The 20,545-nt window shown below is 42.9% G+C and overlaps 1 protein-coding gene across 2 annotated transcripts in view; it reads right to left on the bottom strand.

The window, feature by feature from the left end:
- SRFBP1 (serum response factor binding protein 1) overlaps nucleotides 1–20,545 on the bottom strand; it is a 214,390-nt gene that overhangs the window by 186,904 nt on the left and 6,941 nt on the right. The window contains exon 1 of one of the 2 annotated variants that reach the window (XM_030193533.1): nucleotides 19,426–19,507. The exons of the other annotated variant lie outside the window; for it this stretch is intronic. Within the exon in view, the coding sequence (XP_030049393.1) occupies nucleotides 19,426–19,449 (24 nt within the window). The 5' untranslated portion in view covers nucleotides 19,450–19,507. Of the gene's footprint in view, nucleotides 1–19,425; nucleotides 19,508–20,545 lie in introns of those variants that run through there. 2 annotated transcript variants of the gene reach the window in all.

Raw genomic sequence — 20,545 nt, 5'->3', positions numbered from 1 at the left:
TAAGAGCACTTACATGCATAAGTGCTAATTGATGCCAATTAAGGCCACTTACAGCCAATAATTAGCTGTTCATTGGAGTTAAGCTGCACATACAACTGACCTTATTCTATAAACTGCATGCCCAACTTTACATGCTAAGTGTAAAGTTGAGTACCATAGAATTGGGGGTAACTTTCTCTATATTCACATTACTCTTTACAGCATCAGCACCAGAATAAACCAATGCTGTTGTCCGATATGAATTTTCACAACCAAAGTAGATCCCAAAAGAAAGACAAGGGAAATTATGCAGTCTTGGGAATTAATGAACACCATTTATGGATAATCCTTAAGGTGGGCAGAAGTAACACAAAGAATCCATTATGGGAAGCAGAAAACATGCAGATTAATCGGTCACAGATGATTATGGAGTCAAAAAATGTCACATTCTCTAAAACAATCAGTTTCAGTAGTTTATTTTGGTAAAATATTACGTTATCTTACACTTATACACCGCCTTACTTGAACTGAAGTAGTTCAACCCAACTATAATGTTCTCAGCACAGGGCCAATAAACCACAGAGAAATAGTCTGCTTGCATGGGTAATAATTTCCTTTTATTTTAATTGCTGCAGTAGGTTCAGCATTCCATTCAGTTTACAAGCCCTAGTAAAAACATAGCGCATCAAACTGTGGCAGAGAGACAATGAAGCCTACTGAGTGGTTAGGAATGTCATTCTGTGAAATTCACTTCAAACTAAGTCCTGAGGCTGCAGGGTAAGATGTAATTTTTGTCCAGGAGAACAATGAGGCAAATTGATTATAACTTTACTGCACATTCAAAGTCAACAGAAAGAATTGCCAGAGATAAAATTAAACAGCCTACAGTTTGTACTAGTCAGCGGAACTTTTTTCAGCACACAGTATACTGCAGTGCTGTTATACGATATGCCTTGTTGTGGTTATACAGCAGCACTTTTAAAAATAAAAGTGCACATTAATTTCCTTGGACTGAAAGCGTATGGTTATATCATTCGTACTACAGAATACCACACCAAGAAATCACAGAGGTTTCATTTCACGCAAGCTAGCTAGGCTACGTGGCCTACCACATGCACTCTAAGTAGTAAACACATGCGTTCCAGCTTGCACCTAACAATGCGTTTTTAATCTGTACGCACAGTACGGCTGGAGGAATGCATCGCTTTCTACTTCTAGCTGACTTTATAAACCACTAAAAGGAAATCTGTGAACTGATCACCATCTGTCTCTCCTGCAGTACAAATGATGATGTGGCAACTTCAGCATCTTGGAGAAAAAAAAATGCAGCTGCTGGAGGAGATCCTAGAAAATTTGTCTCAAGCATTGTATCTGTAGGATATGGTTTAGAAATTCCACAGGCTTAGCAGAATTCTGTTCCTGAAATCATTCAAAAGGCCTACAAAAAAAAAAAGGCCAGTATGTTTAACACTTGCATACCCTCTGTGGCAACACAAACTAGATTCACCAGAGGGAAATTCTTTTTTTTATTTCTCTTAGCTTAATACGCCAGAGTTTGGGATTGTTTAGCATGAAATCAAATTAAAGAAAAAAGTAAAGTAGTAGTAGTAGTACTTCTATTTGATGGCAGATATTTTAAGGTGGTGGCTTTCTTTCTCATTAGTAATGAAAAGGAAAGTTTATGGTGCAGATTATAAGCGCAATTCTCATGGAGAATAAAACTTGCCATAATTAGGAGAGAAATTAAATTTTTATACATGATATTCTTATTGTAACAGTTGGGATGCAATGCAACTGTTATGGGATTCTTCATAATGTGCGTCTACGGGGAAAAATAAATTAGCACACCGGATCCATATCCTTAACAAGTTTAATTTTTTTTTTTGAGTGATGCATTTCAGCATTAGTGTACATGCAGCAGGAAGTCCTCCAACAGTAATATGCACAGATTACGAATCTGACCGACAGCCACCCTAAATTCTGCAGGAGCAACACACCACAGCAATCCAACGGCAGCACCATTTTGGAAACTCTAAGGCTGAGCTGCCAATTGTTTTCAAAAAAGGTCACCGAAAACATCAGTGGGTCCTTTTACTATGCTACACGTGGTAGCGTGCGCTTACTGCAGGTTAAATGGCTTACTGTGGGACGCACTTAGGAGTCCTGTGTGAACCTGTTGTCACTATGGTGACTGTTTCCTTGTTGGTGATCACCTCGCCCTCTGGTGGCCCGAACCGGTGGCTGCTATGGACTGTCACACGTTCCAGACCTCAGCCCAGTCCGGTCCTTCCGGGCTACCAGACTTGTTTTTCTTGTTTGTGCCTGAACAGCACCCGTAGCTGCCTTGTGATTCCTGCAGCTCAACTTCAGCTGCTGATGGGCTTTATTAACCACCTGGAAACTTCTGTGTTTGCCTTTGCATCGTCTAAGGTCCCTGGTATGTGGGTGTGCTCTGTGCACTTCTGCCTAGTCCAGTTCTAGTCTGAGTTTCTTGCCTGGTTCTAGTTTGTTTGTGTGTAGTTAGCTTTGGTTTTATTGTTTAGTTCCTAGTCTTGTTTCTGGTCTGCATTTCCTTGTCTTGTGTCTGTATTCCTTTTTAGTGGCTGCTTGGCAGCTTTCAGTCCTGACTCTCACCTGCCTGTGTTTCTGTCTTAGTGGCTGCCTGGCAGCTTTTAGTCCTCACTCTGTTGTGTGCTTCCTGTTGGTATCCAGTTCCTGCCCTGTCCTGTAAGTCCTGCCAGCCACCTGCACCCAGGGGCTCAACTCCTGGGGACCGGCGGTCAAGCGCAGGTGAAGTCTAGCTGTTCCTGCTCTGCCTGTCCCAGCTTGTTTGCCTCTGCTGCAACTCCAGTCCGGCGTTCCAGTCCTGTTCTGCCTTGTCTCTGGTTTGGAGGTGGTTTTGCCTGCCACTGCCGCTCCTCGGCAGTGGTCCAAGGGCTCATAAACCCAGTGTTTCCATGAGAAACGTGACACCTGTGTGCTAAAAAATATTGTTTCATTTTTTTTGAGGGGGTCATGTCTTGTGGGCAGAGAGTGTGCTTTCCTATGCTAATCATTTAGTGTTTCCACATTATCGTGTGCTAACTGGTTAGTGCAGGATTACCATGTGAGCCCTTACTGCCTACAAAACAGGTGTCGGCAAGTGCTCCTGCCGTAATTCTTTTAATGGCCGCGTGCTAATGGTAACATTAACACATGTTCATTAATAGAAAATATAGGAAATCTGCCATTTTCCGGCGGTGGTAAAAATAGCCTTAGAATGAAGGAAAACCTGTGTAAGAACACGCTAAGTCCACTTTTTTACCGCAGCTTAGTAAAAGGACCCCAATGTGTTGTTTAGGAAAAAAGAAAAGAAAACAAACTATATTTTTAAAACACATAGAAAAGTCACTGTATGGTCTGGCTGATATTCTTTGGTAAATAGATTGCACTTTTGAGCTGTGCTGGAAGCCCTGCTCTAGTGGTTACTAACTTTGTGCTGCCACCTTGCAAAAACATCGGCACATAAAAAGTTTAGTTTCTCAATGAATAATACAAAATGCATGCTCTCCCACTTTATTATGAGAGCTACTATCACTGCCAAGGACTGCATTTACAGCATGCATCATGAGGTAAAGAGCCTTTTAGGTGTTTAAAACAGTCTTTACAGCAGGCAAAAATCCTTTCATTGCTACACACCACCTCTCAATGGCCATATCTTAAGCTAGAGGGGTTACAGATCTTCCATTTCCAATGGATACTGCTGAAGAGTCCCGCAGCCCCTGGGAAGGGGAAGTAGGTCGGCCACCAACAGCTAAGACCAGGTCCACATACCAAGGCCGGTGAGGCCAATCTGGAGACAGCAGGAGCGATGGCATAGTAACATAGTAGATGACGGCAGAAAAAGACCTGTACGGTCCATCCAGTCTGCCCAAGAAGATAAATTCATATGTGCTACTTTTTTATTTGTACTGTCCTCTTCAGGGCACAGACCGTATAAGTCTGGCCAGCCCTATCCCAGCCTCCCAACCACCAACCCCGCCTCCCACCACCAGCTCTGGCACAGACCGTATAAGTCTGCCCAGCACTATCCCCGCTGCCCAACCACCAGCCCCGGCACAGACCGCATAATTCTGCCCAGCACTAGTCCTGCCTCCCAACCACCAGCCCCGGCATAGACCGTATAAGTCTGCCCAACATTACCCCGCCTCCCAACCACCAGCTCTGCCACCCATTCTAGGCTAAGCTCCTGAGGATCCCTTCCTTCTGCACAGGATTCCTTTATGTTTATTCCACGCATGTTTGAATTCCGTTACCGTTTTCATCTCCACCACCTCCCGCGGGAGGGCATTCCAAGCATCCACCACCCTCTCCGTGAAAAAATACTTCCTGACATTCTTCTTGAGTCTGCCCCCCTTCAATCTCATTTCATGCCTTCTCGTTCTACCGCCTTCCCATCTCCGGAAAAGGTTTGTTTGCAAATTAATACCTTTCAAATATTTGAACGTCTGTATCATATCACCCCTGTTCCTCCTTTCCTACAGGGTATAAATGTTCAGGTCCGCAAGTCTCTCCTCATACGTCTTGTAACGCAAATCCCATACCATCCTCGTAGCTTTTCTTTGCACCGCTTCAATTCTTCTTACATCCTTACTACTACTACTACTACTACTTAACATTTCTAGAGCGCTACTAGGGTTACGCAGCGCTGTACAATTTAACAAAGAGAGACAGTCCCTGCTCAAAGAGCTTACAATCTAATAGACAAGTGAACGGTCGGTCCGATCGGGGCAGTCAAATTGGGGCAGTCTGGATTCACTGAACGGTAAGGGTTAGGTGCCGAACGCAGCATTGAAGAGGTGGGCTTTAAGCAAAGACTTGAAGATGGGCAGGGAGGGGGCTTGGCGTAAGGGTTCAGGAAGGTTGTTCCAAGCATAGGGTGAGGCGAGGCAGAATGAGCGGAGCCTGGAGTTGGCGGTGGTGGAGAAGGGTACTGAGAGGAGGGATTTATCCTGTGAACGGAGGTTACGGGCGGGAACGTAAGGGGAGATGAGGGTAGAGAGGTAGTGAGGGGCAGCAGACTGAGTGCATTTGTAGGTAAGAAGGAGAAGCTTGAATTGAATGCGGTATCTGATCGGAAGCCAGTGAAGTGACCTGAGGAGAGGGGTGATATGAGTATATCGGTTCTGGCGGAATATGAGACGTGCAGCAGAGTTCTGAACAGACCGAAGGGGGGATAGATGGCTAAGTGGGAGGCCGGTGAGGAGTAAGTTGCAGTAGTCCAGGCGAGAGGTAATGAGAGCGTGGACGAGAGTTCGGGTGGTGTGTTCAGAGAGGAAAGGGCGAATTTTGCTGATGTTAAAGAGGAAGAAGCGACAGGTCTTGGCTATCTGCTGGATATGCGCAGAGAAGGAAAGAGAGGAGTCAAAGATGACTCCGAGGTTGCGGGCAGATGAGACGGGGAGGATGAGGGTGTTATCAACTGAGATAGAAAGTGGAGGAAGAGGAGAAGTGGGTTTTGGTGGAAAGACGATAAGCTCGGTCTTGGACATGTTCAGTTTCAGGTGGCGGTTGGACATCCAGGCAGCAATGTCGGATAAGCAGGCCGATACCTTTGCCTGGGTCTATCCCCGCTGCCCAACCACCAGCCCCGGCACAGACCGCATAATTCTGCCCAGCACTAGTCCTGCCTCCCAACCACCAGCCCCGGCATAGACCGTATAAGTCTGCCCAACATTACCCCGCCTCCCAACCACCAGCTCTGCCACCCATTCTAGGCTAAGCTCCTGAGGATCCCTTCCTTCTGCACAGGATTCCTTTATGTTTATTCCACGCATGTTTGAATTCCGTTACCGTTTTCATCTCCACCACCTCCCGCGGGAGGGCATTCCAAGCATCCACCACCCTCTCCGTGAAAAAATACTTCCTGACATTCTTCTTGAGTCTGCCCCCCTTCAATCTCATTTCATGCCTTCTCGTTCTACCGCCTTCCCATCTCCGGAAAAGGTTTGTTTGCAGATTAATACCTTTCAAATATTTGAACGTCTGTATCATATCACCCCTGTTCCTCCTTTCCTACAGGGTATAAATGTTCAGGTCCGCAAGTCTCTCCTCATACGTCTTGTAACGCAAATCCCATACCATCCTCGTAGCTTTTCTTTGCACCGCTTCAATTCTTCTTACATCCTTAGCAAGATATGGCCTCCAAAACTGAACACAATACTCCAGGTGGGGCCTCACCAATGACTTGTACAGGGGCATCAACACCTCTTTTCTTCTGCTGGTCACACCTCTCTATACAGCCTAGTAACCTTCTAGCTACGGCCACCGCCTTGTCACACTGTTTCATCGCCTTCAGATCCACAGATACTATCACCCCAAGATCCCTCTCCCCATCCGTACCTAGCAGACTCTCACCGCCTAACACACATGCCTCTCTTGGATTTCTACTTCCTAAGTGCATCACTTTGCATTTCTTCGCATTGAATTTTAATTGCCAAACCTTAGACCATTCTTCTAGCTTTTTCAGATCCTTTTTCATGTTTTCCACTCCCTCCGGGGTGTCCACTGTGTTACAAATCTTAGTATCATCCGCAAATAGGCAAACTTTACCTTCTAACCCTTCGGCAATGTCACTCACAAATATATTGAACAGAATCGGCCCCAGCACCGATTCCTGAGGCACTCCACTACTCACCTTTCCCTCCTCCGAGCGAACTCCATTCACCACCACCCTCTGGTGCCTGTCCGTCAACCAGTTCCTAATCCAGTTCACCACTTTGGGTCCTATCTTCAGCCCATCCAGTTTATTTAAGAGCCTCCTGTGGGGAACCGTGTCAAAAGCCTTGCTGAAATCTAAGTAGATTACGTCTATAGCACGTAATCCTACAATCCTGCATAGAAGCTGGCCTATCAGAAGCCACAGTAGGAAGACACACAAGGGCTTCTCTGTGAGGTATGGCTGAACAAGGGCCTCTAACCCCTGTGAAGCCACCTCCCACCTATAATTGAAGAAGCACTCTTAGCATTGCTGATTGTAGCCATCATATTGAACACCGGCTGCCCCCACCAGTCCCAAATGAGCTGAAAGGTCACCTGCCCCTGCAACCACTCCCCCAGATCCAATGGGCCAGCAGGTTTGCTTCTGCCCAGGGCCAGAATTGTTGCCTCCAAAGCCACAGCCTGGCTCCTGGTGTTGGCCTGCTTGTTGATGTAGGCCAGGTTTATCCAATCTCAGTCCACAAGGGCCACAATGGTTTTCATGCTTTCTCCAATGAATATGCATGATATCTATTTGCATGCACTGTCTCCATTGTATGCAAATAGATCTCATGCATATTCATAGGGGAAAGCCTGAAAACCCAAGCTGGTGAGGGCAGAGGTTGGACACCTCTGATGTAGGCTACTGCCATGGCATTGTCCACCATCACTCAAACTGCCTTCCAGTGAACTCCTCTCATATGAAGACAGGCTAAAGGGGTTAGGGCTCTTCAGCTTCGAAAAGAGATGGATGAGGGGAGATATGATTGAGGTCTACAAAATAGAGTGGTGTAGAAGTAAATCGTTTTTTTACTTGTTCCAAAAGTACAAAGTCTAGGGGACATTCAAGGAAATTACATGGAAATACTTTAAAAGCAAATAGATTAAATATTTTTTCACTCAATGAATAGTTCAACTCTGGAACTCTTTGCCGAAGGAGGTGGTAACAGCGGTTATCATATCTGGGTTTTAAAAAGTTATGAACAAATTCCTGGAGAAAAAGTCCATAGTTTGCTATTGAGACAGACATGGGAAGCAACCGCTTGCCCTGGGATTTGTAGTATGGAGTGTTGCCACGATTTGAGTTTCTGCCAGGTACTTGTGGCCTGGCTTGGCCACTGTTTGGAAAAAAGGATACTGGGCTAGATGGACCATTGGTCTGACCCAGTATGACTACTCTTAAGCTCTTATGAACCAGAAGGAGAAATTCCAGCAAGGCCAAGTGCACTGCTGGAGTCTCTAGGCAGTTGATTGACCACAGGGGTCACAGGGGTGTTGGTCTCTGTTCAAGTCTCAATGAGACCAGATCAGCCAACAACTTATGCATACCCATCCCGCGAGGCAGGGCCTATAGTCACAGCATGCGAGAAAACCACACCTGGAATCGTTTGGATAAGATGCCTCAGGGCCCCTGTGAAGAGTGAGCATGCGTAACTCATTTTCACTTCCCCATTATCTAAAACAGAAACAGGGTGCGACAACGCTAATTCACAATAGACAAGCTGGAGCCAATCCTTTCACGTGTCTGCCCTCGATGCCTTCTTGGCTTCTCCCTAGGTCAGAGGATTTTTAAAACTCTGCATGCTTATGCAAGTATATGGGGGATGAGGGGGAACGACAGTCAAACCTCTTTACTAAAGTCTCCAATGACCTATTACTGGCTAAATCCAGAGGTCAATATTCCATCCTCATTCTTCTTGATCTTTCCGCTGCTTTTGACACTGTCGATCACAGCATACTTCTCGATACCCTGTCCTCACTTGGATTCCAGGGCTCTGTCCTTTCCTGGTTCTCTTCCTACCTCTCCCTCCGCACCTTTAGTGTTCACTCTGGTGGATCCTCTTCTACTTCTATCCCTCTGCCTGTCGGCATACCTCAGGGTTCTGTTCTTGGTCCCCTCCTCTTTTCTATCTACACTTCTTCCCTTGGTTCATTAATCTCATCCCATGGCTTTTCCTACCATCTCTATGCTGATGACTCCCAAATCTACCTTTCTACCCCTGATATCTCACCGTGCATCCAAACCAAAGTTTCAGCGTGCTTGTCTGACATTGCTGTCTGGATGTCTCAACACCACCTGAAATTAAATGTGTCTAAAACCGAGCTTCTCATTTCCCCCCCCCCCCAAACCCACCTCTCCGCTCCCCCCGTTTTCTATTTCTGTTGATGGCTCTCTCACTCTCCCTGTCTCCTCAGCTCGAAACCTTGGGGTCATCTTTGACTCTTCTCTCTCCTTCTCTGCTCATATCCAGCAGATTGCCAAGACCTGTCGTTTCTTTCTTTACAACATCCGTAAAATCCGCCCCTTTCTTTCCGAGCACTCTACCAAAACCCTCATCCACACCCTTGTCACCTCTCGTTTAGACTACTGCAATCTGCTTTTTGCTGGCCTCCCACTTAGTCACCTCTCCCCTCTCCAGTCGGTTCAAAACTCTGCTGCTCGTCTCATCTTCCGCCAGGGTCGCTTTACTCATACTACCCCTCTCCTCAAGACCCTTCACTGGCTCCCTATTCGTTTTCGCATCCTGTTCAAACTTCTTCTACTAACCTATAAATGTACTCACTCTGCTGCTCCCCAGTATCTCTCCACACTCGTCCTTCCCTACACCCCTTCCCGTGCACTCCGCTCCATGGGTAAATCCTTCTTATCTGTTCCCTTCTCCACTACTGCCAACTCCAGACTTCGCGCCTTCTGTCTCGCTGCACCCTACGCCTGGAATAAACTTCCTGAGCCCCTACGTCTTGCCCCATCCTTTGCCACCTTTAAATCTAGACTGAAAGCCCACCTCTTTAACATTGCTTTTGACTTGTAACCACTTGTAACCACTCGCCTCCACCTACCCTCCTCTCTTCCTTCCCGTCCACATTAATTGATTTGATTTGCTTACTTTATTTATTTTTTGTCTATTAGATTGTAAGCTCTTTGAGCAGGGATTGTCTTTCTTCTATGTTTGTGCAGCGCTGCGTATGCCTTGTAGCGCTATAGAAATGCTAAATAGTAGTAGTAGTAGTAGATATTTTCTCTTAGGCAATAACCAATTCATATTACCCAGGCAGGTTTGCTCGGATTAGGAGCAAAAAAAACATGCCGGTAAAAACTAACAGATTTTGCATCAACAAAGGCTCAACGCTCACAAACACCAATTTGCTAGCTTAAGGAGAACATTATTTCCCCCAAATGGAAGATATTTTTACTACTGTCTCAAAATACTTTTATACATTTTGCGTAGATTAAATCTGGCCATTCACTAATTGCTTTGTTTCTTTTTATTCTTTCAAACCCAATGAAGGTTGTAAAGAAATTATATAGGATTGAGCACATCTGTTTATCTATCTGGGAGGAAAGTAACTCTCTGAAAATTAAACAGAATGGGACCATATTTGGCATGGCAGAAAATCTGTTGAAGAAAACACATTGAATAAAAAAAATAAAAAAAAAAAGGACCAGATCAGACTGGGTATTCCAGAGAAATAAGTATCTCAAAACTATGGCCCAATATATTTTTAAGACAGAAGCAGTTCCAGTTTCTACAGCAAACAGTTTGAATTGAACTATTCAATTCAAACTGCCTCACCTCTCCTTCCATTTTCCTACACATACAACACAGAGGGATTGGAAATAATTCCATAAGGCATGCTTTCCATGCATCCCCCCACCCAATGCTGGCATGCCACATCCTATCCCCAATGGGCTGTCCCTTAGTGATTCAGATATCTACTTCATTTTTATTTGTTGTAAATTCTATTCTGAAATCTACCAACTGAGCTACATATATTTCTTAATGGTTGCTATGTGTACTGCCAACTAACATATGTTGCCATGGGACAGTGTCACCTGGTAGTTATACTGTAAAACCCATCCTTTTAAATTGGTTGACAGTAACATATAATGGTTTGATATACTATCACACTTTGTGTCTTTCCAAGTCACAGCTTCATTCAATCCATTCCTTCCAGGTCAAAGACACGCACAACACACATACATACATACATGCATGCACACACACACATGCATGTATGTTGGAAAGATTCCATAAGCTATACTTTCCCCATTTGTTAGGTTAAGGAGAAGATTTAATCCAGGCTGGAGTAAGGATACAGAGGCATATTTTCAAAGCACTTAGCCTTCCAAAGTTCCATAGAAACCTATGGCACTTTGGAAGGCTAAGTGCTTTGAAAATATGCCTCACAGTCTCTTAAGAGTACGAATTGAAGAACTTAAGAAAAATTATGCAGAGTCAGATCAAAGTCTCCAGCTGTGTGGGGGGAGAAAAAAACCCCACCCTCTTATCATTTGTATTCAATCTGCTAGTCATTAATTCCATGCAGTGCCATCATTTCAGTGTTGTTAGAAAGCATTAAATAGTTAAATAAGGAATGATTCCACCCCATGAATGATTTCATAAATGTCTATTATATTCCCTTCTCAGTTGTCTGTTTTCTAATATGAAAAAGTGTTGTGAAAGGGTTTGGTGGGAAAGCACTGCAAGAATAGCAAACAAAGTGGGAAGGCGTCTCACTATATTCAGTAGATAGGGCTTCTGATTTTATATTTTAACCAATAAATATCCCTAAGGGGGAAGAAAAAGTGTTTATTGCTGGTGGGACATACCGGTAGATAAGATGGGTAAGAGAAAGACAATGGGATAAATAAAAGAGAGTGGCCAGATTGAAGGCAAGTACCAAGATGGTTCTGATGCCATATGAATAACTGGCTGGTCAGTCACTACAGCTGTTAAAGGCTTGGGAGAGGAGCCAGGCTCCAAAATACAGATAACCTTGAGCTACTGGAAGCCTTCTAAGAGAGTTCTAGAATGTGAGGGTTGCTTCCAGGTTCACCGGAAGAGTTAAAGTCCAGTGGTTCCCAAACCTGGTCCTGGAGGCACCCCAGCCAGTCAGATTTTCAGGATACCCACAATGAATATTCATGAGAGAGTTTTGCATGCACTGACTCACTACATGGAAATCTCATGAATATTCATTGTGGATATACTGAAAACCTGACTAGCTGGGGTGCCTCCAGGACCAGGTTTGGTAACCACCAAGTTAAACGATTAACTAGCTTTCTTGAAAGGATTACATAACATTCGGAAGCATGATTAGGAACAAAAACACACACTTATTCATACAATATCACAATTCCTCACAGCCACAAAACAACCCTTTAGGGTGGATAGTGTTCATAATGAGCTCCTTTTATTATCCACCAGAAAAAAAAAATAGATAAAGAGTATTCAGCTTTGGCACAGTAAAAGTCACCACAAGAAAAAAAAAATATGTGAAAACCAATGGATTGTATTAGGGGCTTATAGCACATTTAGTTATGTTTAACATAGTAACATAGTAGATGATGGCAGAAAAAGACCTGCACGGTCCATCCAGTCTGCCCAACAAGATAACTCGTATGTGCTACTTTTGTGTATACCTTACCTTGATTTGTATCTGCCTTTTTCAGGGCACAGACCGTATAAGTCTGCCCAGCACTAGCCCCGCCTCCCAACCACCAGCCACTTGATTTGTATCTGTCTTTTTCAGGGCACAGACTGTCCCTGAAACATGTTCAACACAGAATCCATCTGTGTAGCTAAAGTGTAAACTTCTACAAAGAGATAAAGTGAAGATGTGATTCTGTGTGCCCCAATAAAAGGAGAGCATAATTTTACTTCCATGTAATTTCAACATATCCCATCCTTATAACACCAGGCTTCCCATGGCAGATTACAACAGTTAAGACGAACCCATCAAGAAACAGGATATCCTCATTGAAATTTGGCCATGTATTACTGTATTCTATAGAAATATATGCTAACAAATGCTTATTAAAATAATAGGAAATACTTAGTAGAAATAAGGGACTGCCTATTGTAGTCCATCTGTAAAAAGTCTAAAGTTGCTCCAGTTGGATAGGCAGTACCTTAAAAGGTGGAGGATAAAGGATTTTATTTATTTATATTTATTTGAAAGCTTCCCATATGTAGATATATAGCTCGAAATAAAATTGAAAATCACTAAAACAACATAAACATTATTGTAACTGGTAGAAACAGCATTGTATTTTGTGCTTATTTTTCTACACTGTGTTGTATTTTCTTTTTGTGACATTCATATCCCAAGCAAAGTCTGGTTCAATACAGCTTACATTTGAAAATACAGTGAGACAGAATAATATAATTTGGTAGCATCATGGGAGCAAGTAGATGGATATGTCTGAAGCAGTTAACGTTGAGATAAACAGTTAACAAAATTGAGATTATTGCTTTAGGTGACTCAACATGGTGGCAAGTTCCATATACTTGTCTCAGCTCACAGGATGGGCCAAGCATGTTCCTGCCATCTCCCGTCTTATTAAACCTCCTTGAAGAGAGGGGACAGGAAGATGCTTGCTATACGTGTGGATGGAGAAAGAGGGAGATGATTGATTACAAGGGTGTGAGAAGGGTGAGGAAGCGGAGATGCTCGGCATGGTGGAACCATATAGGATAGACCATAGGGGTTCTCAAAGTGATGAGAGTAGGATGGTGATTACAGAGGTTTGAACTGTATTAATTGGGAGTGGGTGGAAGAGAAGGGAATTGGAGGCCAGGGAAGGAGTGAAACAGGAGGGCTAGAAGATGAAAGGAAGTGATGGAAAGTGGATAGGTAAGTGAAATATAGGTGGAGGACTGAAAAGTGAGAGGGTAAAATTTGAGTGGGTAGACAAAAAAAGAAATAAAGAGGAAATATGCCAGAGATGGATGAAGTGAGGGAATGGAAGAAGATAGGAGAAAAGTAGAGAAAGGAAAAATGGACAGCACCCACTGGAAAGACAGCAGACAGGAAAGCAGAAGAGAGAAACTGGGACCAACATACCTGGAAAAATAAAATACTTATACAACAAAGTTAGAAAAGAAAGTATTTTATTTTGCATTTATTAGGTGGAATAAGTTAGCTTTGAGAAATATACTGAACAAAATACAAAGACATACGTGATGCACAAAAGGAAATGCACTTCTGTTCTTATTTCTCCTATGTTGTGGTACATGCCGTGCTTGATTTCTTGGGGTTCTCAGTTCAATGTTTGTCTTTATATTTCTAAATTTGTGATCCCTTGTTTTGTACTCAGTGAGGGATTATCTGTGTTTTGAATGCCACTGAGGTGTGATATACTGTTTGCATGTAGTTTGTGTTTTATATTTCACAGTGTGCCTGGTAATGGAGACGTTTATATTGGTATTACACAGGTGACATGAGAATCAGAATTTTTTTTTTTTTTTGGTATGGTAACTTCCATGGAGAAAATGTGCTAGTTATGATCTGCATCTGTTGTTGGGGGAATAGAGTTTTTATGGGTACAGAACATGTTTATATTTAATTCATATGAACTTCTATACTGTATCAGACCAAAGGTCCATGAGGGTCATGTATGAAATGTGTCACATATACGAGCATCGTCTTGTCAGGTGTGTCCCAAATGAAAAAAGGTTGGGAACCACTGGACTAGACTGATATGTGTCAGCTATCGTCGCAATCCTGACAATATGGCTTTGGATTCCTAGTCAACAGCTGCATTCAACTCAGTTATCTAGGGCATCCTCCTACAGAAAATGAGGACGCTTGGAATGGAAGGCATAAATTGCAAGTGGACCAATTATTTTTGGAACAAAAATCCTAATAGGTCAAAAATCATTCATGCAAGCCAACCCACCACGAGGGTGGAGGTACACAGTCCATGAGGGGCCTACTACTACTACTATTTAGCATTTCTATAGCGCTACAAGGCGTACCAACAACTTGTACAGGGGCATCAACACCTCCTTTTTTCTGATGGTTATACCCCTCTATGCAACCTAGAATACCTCAGAAGTGGAAAGGCAATCAAACATCCAAAGTGGACAGGATTAAGCACCAAGGTTATATTACCATTGTTTGATTTTATTTCATAGACTCCTGAAGAAGGCGTCTGTAGCGCCGAAACACGGCTGTATTGAGTAGAGTGTATATTTAAATAACGAGATTGTTCCTAACCTACGTCGCCTACTAGTGTTGTTCAAGAGCCTACTCCTCCTACTCCCCCTTTCCTCAAAAATGATTCATGACATTTTTGCACCCAGGGTGCTGAACTGTGGATTGCTGTAGTGTTTGGCACTTCCCCACTATTGTTTGTTTACGCCTGAGAAATTTCTGCACTGGCAGAAGCAATGGCTCTTCTCAGGCTTCTAAAGAAAGGAGTGTGAACGTTCTCTGAGCTAAGAAAAAAGGAGCTACTGCTGTCTCTAGGATTAGTACCATGGAATCTTGCTATTATTTAGGATTCTGCCAGATACTTGTGACCTGGATTAGCCACTGATGGAAAGGATAAAGCACCAAGGTGAACCAAGGTGGTGAAAAACAAACAATTTCTTTATTGATAGCTTTATATTCAGTCCTGATCAAAACTGAGTGCAGACACATAGCCCCAGACAGACTCACCTCAACACAGGCCGTGTTTCGGCTGCCCTGACTTCATCAGAAGTTGACTTATAAACAAATAAATAAACAACAGAGAATAAAAATCACAATAATAATGATGAAACTTCAAAGGTGAATGTGGATCAACATGGATGTATGTGAAAAACAGAACAAAAAACCCCAAACAATTGGAAACCTCTTGGAAGTGAAATGCGATTGTGCTACGACATAATTAGGAGTGAATCATGCTAATGACAAAACATTAGGCATCTGTCTGGGACTGTGTCTCTGCACTCAATTTTGATCAAGATTGAATATAGCTATCAATAAAGACATTGTTTTTCATCACCTTGGTGCTTAATCCTGTCCACTTTGGATGTTTGCTTGCCCTTCCACTTCCGAGGTATTCTAGGTTGCATAGAGGGGTATAACCATCAGAAAAAAGGAGGTGTTGATGCCCCTGTACAAGTTGTTGGTACGCCTTGTAGCGCAATAGAAATGCTAAATAGTAGTAGTAGGCCCCACTTGGAGTAGTGTGTTCAATTTTGGAGGCCTTATCTCGCTAAGGATGTAAAAAGAGTAGTTCAAAGAAGAGAGACTAAAATGGTAGAGAGTTTAATGACCTAAACATGTATACCCTGAAGGAAAGGAGAAACAGGGGAGATACAATACAGATGTTCAAATATTTGAATGATATTAATCGACAAACAAACCTTTTCCAGAGACGGGAAGGTGGTAGAACCAGAGGTCGTGAATTGAGGCTCAAAAGGAGCCCACTCAGGAATAATAGCAGGAAGTACTTTTCATTGAGAGGGTGGTAGATACCTGGAATGCCCTCCCGCGGGAGGTGGTACAGATGAAAACAGTAAAGGAATTCAAAAATATGTGGGACAAACACAAAGGAATCCTGATTAGAAGAATCAGATCCAAAGAAGCTTAGCAGAGATTAAGTAGGAAAGCCAATGCTGGGCAGACTTCTACAATCTGTGCCCTGATCGAGGCTAAATAGATTTGAATGGGCTGGAGTGGGGCTATTCAGGGGCCTTGACAACAACCAGAAATTTTAGAACAAGGCCAGTGCTGGGCAGACTTCTAGGGTCTATACCCTAAAAATTGCAAGGATAAGTCAAGATCAGGTATACAGATGATGTATCACTTCATACTATATGCAATGAGTTTATCTTATTGGGCAGACTGGATGGACTATACAGGTCTATATCTGTCGTCATCTACTATGTTTAGTGTGGGGGCATTAGTTTTCTCCTTGTTTTTTATCCACTGTTGGAAGAAGGAAAAAGGACTAGATGGACCACTGGTCTGACCCAGTATGGCTATTCTTATGTTATTATGCGTATAATTAAAGTTGCCAATTGTTGTGCCTTTGCTATGTATCTGCCTCTGTCATATTGTAGTTGTTTGATTAAAGAGACTTCAGTAAACAGTCGGTTCAGAATCACCACCTTCGAGTTACTTGCCTTACTGAGAGTGTGGACAGTGTGACGAGAGTGTGACGTGTGCTTACAGCCTCTGATAATGTTCCAGTCTTGGTCCCAACTAATAAATATTGTTCATGTACAGGGGTTATCCACACTCCAGGTACACATTTGGCAACTGTCTAGTGTGGCAGATATCATCACCACCACTACCCCCCCCCCCCCCCCCCACCACCACAACCACCATTACAAAGAGAAAAACAGATCACTGCAAAAAGGCAGATTTTGAAGGATAATTAAATCTGTTCCTGCCTGTATATAGCTTCTTTGTACACATAAACCAGTACAAAACTTATTTCTCAGATAAAATACTACCTTTGTATGTCTTAGCCCTCTTATCTCATATTGGAAAGTGAACACAGGCCAACTACTTCCAAGATCCCTCCTACTCTACCCCCAAGACAATGAAAGAAACATGGAGACTGCCAATGAATCCAGAACCAAAAATCATACCATATTATTGCAAAGAGTCATGAGCAGCTTTGATCCGTGTAAGCATAAGTCTTATTCATGCACTCAAATGTTGTCATCCAGCCTTGTGAAAAGGTTGTGAAATGCAGCCCTCTACTGACCAATATTTCTACGATATTCTTGCACAGTTTACACCTGGGGAAATTCTATGCAAAACATAAATAAAAATTCTGAACACATTTTAAAATTCTGCATAGTATATTTATCAAAATACATTATGACCAATGTCTCTGAACAGTAATTAAGAACTATTCAGTTTAGAAGTTTTACATTTTTGGTGCATATTTTCCCCAGGAGTATACTAACAGTGCACTGTGATTAGAGCTTCTGGCTTTCAGCAATTTTTCTTTCAGTAAGCCAGAGTCCAAGAGGACCTCTGAGCTGCAATACTGTGCTCATGGTTGCTGCCACAAAAGTCAGCAACTGAAAAAAAAAAAAGGGGGGGGGAGGGTAGTGCTACTTGCAAGTCCTCTTGGGTTCCAGATTGTCAAATAAGAAAAAAAAAATGAAACCCAAAGCAAAAGGCTGTAGATCACTTCTTCCCCACCCCACATATACACATATGTAGTACCCCTGCTTCAACACTGTCTGTCCCTCTTCAAATTACCCCCTTCCAATGCTCTCTCCTACCCCAACATCCCCCTTCAACATTCTCTCAGCTCATCCCCCTCCCGCATTCACTTTGTGTTATCTCCCTCAGTTCTTGTTCACCTATACCACATTATGACCCTTTATCCAGCCTCCCCAGCTCATCTTTCCTTTCCACATATTCCACTACCTTGCTATCCCCATCCTCACACATCCCTTACCACAGTCTCCCCTAGCTCATCTCTCCTTCCACATGTACTCTTACACTCTGTGGTCCCCAGCTTCCCCCCCCCCCCCCCCATGTCCCTTTAACCTCTGTTGTCTCCAGCTCTGCTTTTCACAGTCTCATCTGCTACTTCATCTCCCCCTCCACATATCTCCTACCCGTTGTCTCTTACAGCTTACTTCCCCTTCCATGCATACTCTACCCATTTTCCTTCTCCCATTTTTTTCTTAGCCCCTTGTTCTCCCAGTACCTTCTTTCCTTATCTTCTGTCCCCAAAGACCATCTCTCCCAACCAGCTTTTCTGAAACAAGTGGTTTTCCAATGTGTGATCAACATGGTCCTTGAAATCTTGCACTGTTCACAGGTCTCACGAGAACAGCACAGGACTTCCTGCACTACGCTGATCACAAGCTCAAACAGTTGAGTGGTGTAAAAAGCCTGTTGCAGCGGAGGCATTTGAACCAGGACTTCACCATCCTTTCTCGAGCCAAATTCTGCGCCCCAGGGACATTCTGCGCAGATTCTGCAACGCGCAGTAGCACTGAATAACTCCAGAACAGTTCTGTAACCCCCCAAGACACAGGGGTATGATGAAATCACACATAAAAAAAACCCCATAAAACAGCTATCAAATCTAGTAAATGGCTTAACCATGCTGTTACTGTTTACAGAAAATGGCACAGTCATTTAGCAGCAGGTATCATGGGGCCTCAAGTCAAAGGGAAATGTTTTCCAGGTTCCTCAGCTAGCAGAAATACAAATCAAATCCTAAGCGTGATCAGAGAAGAGAGTACGGGGAAGAAATGGCCATAAATAGCTCACTTGTATTGAAGAAAACCTTCCACAAGCTAACGTAGGGGCTATCTACTACTACTACTTATCTCCCTATGGAAAGGGAGAGAAAAGATTTAAATAGCTCAAAACTTGGTGTGAACAAGATTTTAGATACATAAGGGGATGGGCCAACGTATGGAAAGACAAAAGGCTAATCAGTGTAGTATAGTAACTAAGTACTTCAGTAAGTTTTGTTACTTGTAAAGAAGTACAGGATAATTTGTTACTTTTACTGAAGTAATAGTTTCACCAATTTTTACTACTTTTACTCAGCTACATCTGATGCTTGCAGTTAAAAGTAAAAGTGGACAGGAGATGTAAATAATTCCTCAGTTGACCAAAAAACACAGCAAAACTGGGAACAGGATTTTGCTATTGCAAACCTCATCACATAAACAATGGTCTCATCTTAAATTTTGCTGTTCAGTGAATACAGCCTAAAGGAACAGTGGAGTTTCCTGTGTTTGTTGAACTGGTTACTGGTCTCCAGCCAAACAGAAAAGTGATGAGTTGGGTCCTTTTAAACCAGCGCTGGAGCTCAAGCTGACATCAATTCTCGGTGAACAAACATATGTCTTTACCACAACAGACTGCTCATCATCCTATGGGAAATGTTACACTGGGGTGACTGTCCACTGAGTCATTAGAGAGCAAATCTGCTTGTCTGACCTTAAGACTGAAGGTTTCCCACATATTTGATATTCTTGCATCAGTTCTTGAAGCTCTTCAGAGTTTACCATCAGATGAAAAACTGTTAAAGTAACACGATTCCAGCTTTGTGAAAGCCTTCTCTGCAACTCTACAGCACGATAAAGAAAGATGAAAATGAAAGTGATGAATTAGACAGCACCACTTCTATTACATAAGTACTGCCATACTGGGACAGGCCGAAGGTCCACCAGTATCCTGTTTCCAACAGTGGCCAATCCAGGTCACAGATACCTGGCAAGATCCCAGAAAAGCTCAATACATTTTATGATGCTTATCCCAGAAATAAGCAGTGGATTTTCCCCAAGTCAATTTAGTAATGGTCTATGGACTTTTCCTTTAGGAAGCCGTCCAGACCCTTTTTAAACCCCACTAAGCTAACCACGTTCTCTGGCAACAAATTCCAGAGTTTAATTACACGTTGAGTGAAGAAACTTTTTCTCCGATTTGTATTAAATTTACTACTTTGTAGCTTTGTCGCATGCCCCCCTAGTCCTAGTATTTTTGGAAAGAGTAAACAAGGGCATTTGTCTTACGTACGGTATCTTCAATAAAGTTTTTTTGATATTATATTGATCTGCTAGTTTGTTTTCCACGTTGGATTTTGCAGATCGCTTGCCTTGTTGTTTTCTGGGACCCTCATTATTTTATAGACCTCTATTATATCTCCCCTCAGCCATCTTTTCTCCAAGCTGAAGAGCCCTAGCCACTTTAGCCTTTCCTCATAGGGAAGTCATCCCATCCACTTTATCATTTTCGTCAACCTTCTCTGTACCTTTTCTAATTCCACTAATCTTTTTTGAGATGTGGTGATCAGAATTGCACACAATATTTGAGGTGCGATTGCACCATGGAGTGATACAAAGGCATTATAATGTCCTCATTTTTATTTTTCATTTCTTTCTTAATAACACCTAACATTCTACTTGCTTTGTTAGCCGCTGGACACTGAGATGATAATGACAATAATGATGATCAAGTACTCTTTGCTATAAGTGTTTCAGAGCTTCCCTTGATCATAACCTGCAGACCCTGTCAAAAGACATTAGTAATACTGCAACATGGCTTGATTTGAAGGAAC

This window comes from Microcaecilia unicolor, chromosome 2 (assembly GCF_901765095.1).
Source record: "Microcaecilia unicolor chromosome 2, aMicUni1.1, whole genome shotgun sequence".
NCBI lineage: Eukaryota > Metazoa > Chordata > Amphibia > Gymnophiona > Siphonopidae > Microcaecilia > Microcaecilia unicolor.
Note: the sequence above shows the minus strand (reverse complement) of the source record. Positions and strands in the feature narration are given on the sequence as shown.